This window comes from Triticum aestivum, chromosome 3D (assembly GCF_018294505.1).
Source record: "Triticum aestivum cultivar Chinese Spring chromosome 3D, IWGSC CS RefSeq v2.1, whole genome shotgun sequence".
Classification (NCBI taxonomy): Eukaryota; Viridiplantae; Streptophyta; class Magnoliopsida; order Poales; family Poaceae; genus Triticum; species Triticum aestivum.
In genome coordinates, this window is record NC_057802.1 from 108,172,013 (window position 1) to 108,180,407 (window position 8,395).

Consider the following 8,395-nt stretch of genomic DNA (forward strand, 5'->3'; position numbering starts at 1 on the left):
CACTCCGCCGAAAGACCCGTTCAAAGACCACCTGCATAACACGAAGACACAAGCAGATCCACCACTCCAGAAGAGCAGTGACCAGGCGATCTGCCATCGTCCTCTATGCCACTGTTGAGACCCCCGCCGACGAGGTGGATCACGAGTTGGGAAAACCTTATTCTTGATTTGCAAGGTACATCCATCATCACCACAGTGCCACCGTTGGAGCGGCAGGTGGAGCTAGAGTAGATTTGTGGCCTTGCCGGGAGGGAGGGGAGTGCTGACGGCTATCTAGGATTTCTAGAGAGGGAGAACGAGAAACTAGCGTTTAGAGTACACGGAGCTTTGATCTACAAGAACAAACATGGAAATAAGAAAAAAGAAAAAGCAAAATGATATTTGTATTCTCGGTTCTTGAGTAGCCCCTCTTCCCTAGCCACAGTCGTGCCTCATGAACAATACCATAATTTTGCCAATATTTTTTATTTTCTGCCAACAACATAAATGACAAAGGAACAGTGAGATACAAGTTGTTGTTGCTACAAGAGCGTTTTACAAAGACCCACAAAAAACCGTGTTACAAAGATAAGAAAATAAATACTGCAACAATGCACCACGATCTCCGTCTAGAAGATCATTGAAAAGATTACGCCAGAAGGGGACTAGCCGCCCAATCTAACGTGCAACTAGCGACAAAGTGTTTTTTGGCTCAGGATGCAAAATAATGTTTTTATTCGTGAGAGTATTGAGATCATGTCTTGGATTCAACAAATACTTCTTTATTTTCCATTGTGTTGCCCCATCTTGCACAGTGGTTACATAAAACTACTTGAGCTAAACACTAAATAGAAAGCCATAGAAATCCCGGCACAAAAAAAAGCCATAGAAATAACCTGTTGCATCTCTTAATTAAGAAGTGAAACAATATTGGGACCAGAAGAGAAAAGCCTCCTTGCAAGAAAATTACTCTGGTAGAGAGGAGGTGGGATGGCAAATGAACAATCGCAAGCACCCAATAATACATTTCTAAAAAGTACAGTATAAAGACAGTTCACATAGTATTACAACAGCGACGCTACGCGTACGACGGTTTCCATCTGATTTCCGTAGGATCTCCCAGCTGACCCGTTGGATCCCAACATCATTTTAATCTTTGCGGTTCAGGAGTACCGGCAGGCATCGGATCAAAAATGTCGCACGCATAGCTATTATTTCTTCAACATTACAATGCTTTCTCCATTTCGCCCTGTATAAATCGCCCATACGATCGACCTCATCATCATCATCTTCTGTACATATACTACTGTAGTAGTATTGATCATCACATCCTTCTCCCGCCGGTCCCGGTCTCCCTCTGGCAGTTGAAGTAGACGGCGGCGACGGGCAGGCCGAGGTTGTAGAGCTCGGCGAAGTCGCGGGTGCTGAAGTTCTGCCGCCACCCCGGGGCGTACACCGTCTGGCGGCCCAGCTGCTGGAAGAGCAGGAACACCAGCCGGTGGATCCCGAGCACCGGCCGCGGGCCCTCGTAGCACACCACCTCGGTCGCTAGATATGCATCCACGTCCACGCATACAAAAGTTTCATTAGATTACAATTATATATAATGTAGTGATTAAAGACATAATTAAGATCAGTTTTCTTCTCCTGTACCAAAAGACACTCCTGTCGTCGCCGGGATGTCGGTGACCAGCCTGCATGAGCACATCACATTAATTTCATAGGTTACCTGCATTTGCTTAATTACAAGAAGAGAGCAGATGACAGGTCTTAAGTGATCAAGCTGATGATTAAGTTTGTACAGGGCATTCTGGTCTCAGGAAAACCTCAAGATTCTGTTGCCATTTGGGGCGACGCTTTTAGGCTATAGAGTAAGCCACCCTGGCAAATTACACAAGAGTACACAATGGTTGTCAAGCAGCCCCTTCCCAGCATGGGCATGGGCATGTAAAGAGGGATAACGTTTTTCTCTCTCTCTCTAGTCAAAACCAATTTTTTTTGTGCTGTGCAAGTTTCATTTTGGAAAATTAAAAATGAATAAAGCCTGAGATGTGCATATATTAGCATGTTGGGTCACATGCTAGTTTTTCTTTAAAGATAATGACTCAAATTTTTATTTCCTTCCACTTATGTACAATACCGTTTCCTGGTCACATACTCTCCTCCCTCAGGTGAAACCTCAGTTGTGATATTTCTTTCTCTATGAAAAGGAGGATAACCCCCGGCCTCTGCATCGAGCGATGAACCTAAATTGTGCTATGGTGCCACAATAATATTGTATAAGAGATAATATTAATGTCCTTACCCGATTCTTTATTTTGTTTGGCTTCATGTTGTAAGACCTCGTGAGAAGTTCTCTTTTCTTTTCTAAAACTAGCAAAAGCGAAGGAATTACTCTGTACCGTTGTATAGGACATATAGTTCAAACTTAAAAACATTAAATAGGTCAAACTCAAATCAATGAATAAGGATCCCCCCCCCCCCCCCCCACAAAATCTTTAGCTAAATACGTATTATCAAGGATGGAGTTTTTTATTAGTAATATACATTTCATTGCAAGTCTAGTTAATAATCTACAGACTAGAGCATATAATTTACTCCCTCCGTTCCAAAATAAGTGTCTTGAGCTCAAGACACTTATTTTGGGACGGAGGGAGTAATACAAAGCCGTAAAATGTCATTTTGTTTTATCAGTGACGGGCTAACGGTACATGCATCTTCTATAGAACCGAAAACAATTTGCTACATCTAGCAACTCCAACCTTTCATTTTTACTTAAATTTATGTGCTTCGCTTGCTTTAGTTCATTGGAAGTTGAGTTCTAGTAAACTTAGCAATGAATTTGTAATCGCATTTATGGTGCAACTAGCTTTGTCCTTGTTAAATTGTTGCACACGAACTATTTTTATTTTTAATGCAAGCAAATATAAACCCATAATATGATAACACTAATTATCAAATATATAATTGTCATGGCTATTTCAGTCTGATTCTAGTTGTACAATGCAAACAACTTGCGATTTCATAGTAATTTGGTATGCCTTGAATATTTGTCCTTTTAACTTTTGTTTAATATGCTTTATGCATTAGAATAGGTGTATGTGTGCATGCGTGCGTGTTGATGTTTATTTTTTTTATAAAATTTTCCACTCCTAAGTAGATGCGCCTCTCATGCACGGGTCTAGATAATATGCTTTGATGATGTGCATATATAGGATTACCTAAGATAATTCTGAAGTTACTAATCGGTGAGATGATTTAAAAGCATACATAAACTCTTTTATAGGTACATATAGTTGCTTAATCGTATTATTGGGCATCTAAAAGTGCATTCCCTGACCACTAAACTGTACGTATATGTCAATCTAGCATCATGCACAAAAAAATACGTAAGAAATATACCTTAGCATTTAATTACTACCTCTGTAAACAAATGTAAGACGTTTTTTGGTTCTGCATAGGGCATAAAAAACGTCTTATATTTTGTTTAGGGGGGCAGTAGTGATCTAAAATGTCATACATTTGTTTACAGAGGGAGTATTTACTTATTTGTGTATCATTTAGTTGTTCTGCGCATAAAATCAAGAAGCTGTTCCTTTTCATTTATTTAGCACTTTTATCTTTGGCTTTGAAATCTGCTAGAGCCCTAGCATGAAGTACTTTTGAGTTGGAGGGGAGGTTGGGCGCACAAGAATTTGATTGAACTCAGGTGGTGATGAGTGGGCCATTCAGCCATATATGTCTCCACCACACCACGTGAGAGAGTGAGTGAGCTATCCTCATTAATCCCTTCGAAGGCTTTTTGGGCTGAAAGATCCTATTTGGCCCGGTCAGCTGTATACAAATATCTGCCTGGGGCAATATATAAATCTGAATTTATATAGAGACTCTGCTGGTGCTAGGTCAGGGGAACGGCATGTTGGTGGGGATATTTCCAAGCAAGCTAGCTAGGGAAGTAGGAGGGAAATCTTTTGTTTTGTTTTGTTTGTTGGTGCATGCTCTGCTCTCACCAGTGCAAGTACTCCCTAAGGCTGGGATCGCTGGGGCTTGGAGCATCCGGATCCACCATCACCTGCGCGCACCCACTAGAGTAAGTAATCTAGGACTGGGAGGAGCAATTAAGCAGGAGCGCGCGAGCATGGCACGTACGGACGGAGTGGAACTCACCAGCGTGTAGAAAGTGCGCATGTCCGGGCCGCCGACCTCGACGCGCGGCGGGTCGGCGATGGCGGACGGCCTGAGCTCGCAGCCGTTGGCCACGTCCCTGGACGCGTAGCCGACCCGCAGCGCCACCCGCCGCACGAACGGGTCCACCACGTCGCCGATCACGCGACCCACCACCAGCGGGTCCCCGCGCTGCGCATGCATGCCGCTCCCCACCATCTTCTTCCTCCTGTCACCGCTGGTCCTTCTCCGCCGGCCGCCGGCACAAGTGGCGGTATGTTGATGAAGGCGGCCAGCTCTATTAGCTCTAGCTGCGTCTGCGTGTGTGTGGTTTTGCTGCTCCCGTCGTTGTTGCTGCTGCACCTGCACCACGACGAGCGGACGTACTTATAGAAGAGGGGGAGAGGAGAGACAGATCTCTGGGCTAGCTAGCTCGCTCCTCCAGCGCGACGCCTCTAGCTAGCTATAGCTGCTGGATCACGAGGTGTCCTGCGTGCGTCAGGCTGCCCTGACCGGTCCGATCCGATGGTTGCTGTCGACGGGAATCTATGGATCGGCCGGCCACCAAGTCCATTCCTCTGCCTCCTGTGGCGAGGAGGAGGAAGAGTCGCGTTTGGGAAAGGGGGAGTTGGTGGGTCAAATGGCCTATTGCCCGTCTAGGAAAGGAGAGGTGCCCGTGCTGGCGGTACGTGCGGCGCATGAGAGTGGCCGAGAGCGAATATACAACAGTCTATATCACCTCGATGTTTTCTACGTATTCTCTATGCTTTGTATTGACTCGATACTACATTTTAAGTTAATAAAAATACTTTTTATAAAAAAGATGTGTTCTCTCAAACTAAAATTTTGTTAATACAACATAATTGTGCACTCATCCCTAAAAACATATGCACGCTCACCCTATCTCTATAAGCACCTCCGAGGTATCGAGCCCACAAGGAACCTAACCATCAGGACTACTCTCAGTTCACACCACAAACTAAATTGATTAGCTAGCACATGGTTGAGCTCTTAACAGTTGTATTACTGCGAAATTAATGAGATTTGCAAAAAAAGGAAGAAGAAATTAATGAGCTTGGGTGCGGGGTAGACCAAGAGGAAAATTTAGGTGGAGGAACGAATTTGAGTGGAGTCGCTTCTTTTCAAGTAAATTCAAGTGATCTGTAAGCAAGTTTTCTTTTACAAAAGAACAGAAATAATCTTTTATTGCAATTTAAATTCTGAGTGGGGTAATACACCACGTCTCGGTTCGGTCAGTCCTTTTTCGGCTTGTCACCCCTCCCCCACACCCGTGCGACCTTGAATTTAAACTTTCGTAAAAGCCCCCACTCTGGTATTTGGCTTGTCCCTCGGTCCATCGATAGTCCTCATTCTTGACACGAGCTTTCCTTTAAATTCTGAAAGTGGTCTCATTTCGAACTTTGTTTGGCTGCTCGTTTGCCTGCGGGTTCTAGGAATCACTTGATGTGGGCCACCTTGTCGGTTATCTAGTCGACTCCCTTCACTCACTTGCTGCTCCGGCGTCGGTGCCACAAACAAAGCTTGGCATCCTCATTCATGATGTTGTGTGTTTCGAACCTCTGGAAACACATGAATGATGTTGTCTTCAACGTGGCAACCACTGTATTGTTCGACTTAGGAAGCAGTGCAGAGATGATGACGTCTTATGGCAGGCCAGATTCCCGCGTGATAGACGTCACGAGGCTGATGCTTGGGTTGCCTGCTTCTCAGCTAGGAGGAAGTGATGGACCCCCCCTCTCCATTCGTATCCCCTTGGTGTAAATATCTCTATATTCCCCCTCAGTGTGAAAAAATTGTCTGTGGCTTTGGGCTTTTTTTCATGAAAATTCAAGTGGGAATCTCCTCCCCTGTTGATTTTCTTTTAAAAGGGTTAACACGCGACAACCAGTACGAAATGAGGTACCAAGAATTTAGAGATATCAAGAATGGGTTGGCCTTTAGATGAATTATGGTAATCCTGCTTTCTTTGCTATGTTTCAACAGCAAATTGTAAAATAAGACGAGCACACTTTGTCCAGCTGCAGCTAACTGAGCATAACTATGTTTAAAAAGGCATGTCTAGCATTTCTACTCGAAACCCTATATGCGGTGTTTACATAATCAAATGCATACCCCCTCCGTTTGCGAATAAATACTTCTACTACCTTTTGTCCGAGTCATAGTTTTAAAATTTTGACCAACTAGATGATTAAAAATGCATACTAGAGCACTGGCAATCCGGATTAAAGGTAGGACCAACATGTCATAAACCACTTTGAACATTAATATATGGTTCTACCCATTTTGCTATGGTGTCCTCTTTGGTTCTCAACAGATAGATTAGATTGATTTGAATTACGAAATTCTACACTGGTTCATCATGCTCAGATCGCAAAGGGCATAATAAACATGGAACTCCTGTTCCTGCACAGAAGGTGTGACAGTGACCAACCATACGCAGCGGGCCTAGCTAGCCAGATAGCTCACCGGAAACATTTGCACGGAGGCTTTTCCCGCACCAATCTTGGCATGGCGTCATGTCCTCCTACGTGCGCGATGGAACCAGGGAACCCAAAAGAAAGGCGGGCGGCTTTTCCTGCTGTCTTTTTATCCGGTGCGACGACGACGAGACAGTCAAATGGACGGATCGGTGGTGCATGGCAGTGGCAGTGGCAGAGGACGGCGTGTCCCTGTGAAACTCAAGCCCCATCGCTAGCTAGCCTGGCTGGGCGTGTCCTTTTTGTCACCCGCCCGCACGTAGCTCTCACTCCCTGTCCCCGTCATAGGGGCTGGTCTGTCGAGTTCCCATTGGCTCGCTCAGAGACTTTTGGCCGCGCCCGGATTAATTACCCCCACCCAAACCAGGATGAGCCTCGGATTTGGGCCGCGGGACGTCGGGGACGTCGACACCTCGACAGTCGCTACTCGTTTACCTGAGGTGAAAGATCCGTCGACGTGTCGAGTCCCCTGCGGCCGCCGGCTCACACTGCCTGCCGCCATGACATACATGGTCTTGCTTGTGATCCCAACCGTAGTGTGCCGGCGTTCATCTCAAAACAAAGTGGACAGTACTACTAGTGGTGTTTCATCTTTCTTTTTCCATGATAAAATCTTTAAGCTCTTGCTGCGATGATAACTTGCACTATAATGTTGAGAGATGATAACAAGACTGTTCCAGGACGACTGGACGAGGGAGTCTGTATGCAGTCCATATTGAAGTATACAAAACATCTTATATTTATACACGAAGTGAGTATAAGACCTGCACGAGCAAACTGTATCTAAAAGAAGGAGCAAATTGTATCTAAAAGAAGGAGCAAGCTGTATCTTATGTCAAACATATTTCTAGTTTGACTAAGATTATAGATTTTTTTGGGAAATCTATTCTGCATAAGTTTCACCTTTTTTCGAAATGAAGGCAAAAGATTTGCCTCATCCATTAATTAAGAAGAGAGAATAGAGTTTATTACAACCGACCCACGACAGACCCACATGGCGATTACTCGCGTTCAAGTAGTGCCCCTAGTTTTTTTGCTCCCGCTATACTCCAAAGCTTTGCTTCTTCTATAATGATGTTGAGTAGGATTGTCGGCGGAGCGCTCTTGTGGTGGAAGACCCGGGAGTTTCGCTCATTCCATATTGCCCAAGAGATGAGCATGGTGAGGGAGGCCGTGGCCTTCCGGTTTGGAACGGATAGCCCGGTCCGATGATCCCACCATGACTCAACGGTGTCCTCCAAGTGCCGTGAAGAGGTGTACATGTAGTGTAGACCAAGTTTCTCGATGACTAACTTCCATATTCTAATGGTAAAGCGACACTTGTAGAATAGACGCCCACCCGTTTCTTGCTCTCTTTTGAATACCGTGCAAAGGCCACAATTTGGCCAACCTCGGTTGGCCAATCGACCAGCGGTCCAGATGCGGTTTTGTTGGATGGCTAACCAAGCAAAGAACTTGACTTTAGGTGGCGCCCAAACTTTCCAGACCATTTGGTCCATGGGGGAGAGTCATTCCCAAGAATTGCGCTTTGTAGGCAGAAGCTGCGGTGTAGTGCCCATCCGCAGAGTGCTTCTAGACAATGTCATCTTCAGCGTTGTCAATGAGGTTGAATTCGTGGATGAGCATCCAAAGCGTGAAGAACTCCATGATATGAGCGACGGATATCACGGTGGCTGTGTTAATCTTGAAAATCCATGCATTCTCTTTGAGTGCCCCCCGCACCTTCCAATTCTTTCTCGAAGAAGCCTCGAAAA

The 8,395-nt window shown here is 45.1% G+C and overlaps 1 protein-coding gene across 3 annotated transcripts; it reads right to left on the minus strand.

Annotated features, from left to right (window-relative positions):
- Positions 1-977: 977 nt before the first annotated feature.
- LOC123077724 (protein RICE FLOWERING LOCUS T 1) lies at positions 978-4,839 on the minus strand. 3 transcript variants are annotated; one of them, XM_044500033.1, is made up of 4 exons: positions 4,129-4,829; positions 3,990-4,051; positions 1,633-1,673; positions 978-1,527 (listed from the first exon to the last, which is right to left on the minus strand). In XM_044500033.1, the coding sequence occupies exons 1-4, from the start codon at positions 4,360-4,362 to the stop codon at positions 1,304-1,306; spliced, it is 561 nt and encodes a 186-aa protein (XP_044355968.1). In that variant the 5' UTR covers positions 4,363-4,829; the 3' UTR covers positions 978-1,303. The 3 variants fall into 3 exon arrangements, with proteins under 3 accessions (XP_044355968.1, XP_044355969.1, XP_044355970.1); XM_044500034.1 differs by having other exon boundaries at positions 4,147-4,813; XM_044500035.1 differs by lacking the exon at positions 3,990-4,051 and having other exon boundaries at positions 4,147-4,839.
- Between the last annotated feature and the right edge of the window lie 3,556 nt (positions 4,840-8,395).

Bases quoted from the DNA above. Each gene is read 5' to 3' on its own strand.
- LOC123077724 (XM_044500035.1), bottom strand. From the start codon at position 4,362: ATGGTGGGGAGCGGCATGCATGCGCAGCGCGGGGACCCGCTGGTGGTG. The intron at 1,674-4,146 runs GTGAGTTCCACT...GTGCTCATGCAG, and splicing joins TGCGCACTTTCTACACGCTG to GCTGGTCACCGACATCCCGG. The intron at 1,528-1,632 runs GTACAGGAGAAG...ATGCATATCTAG, and splicing joins GACGACAGGAGTGTCTTTTG to CGACCGAGGTGGTGTGCTAC.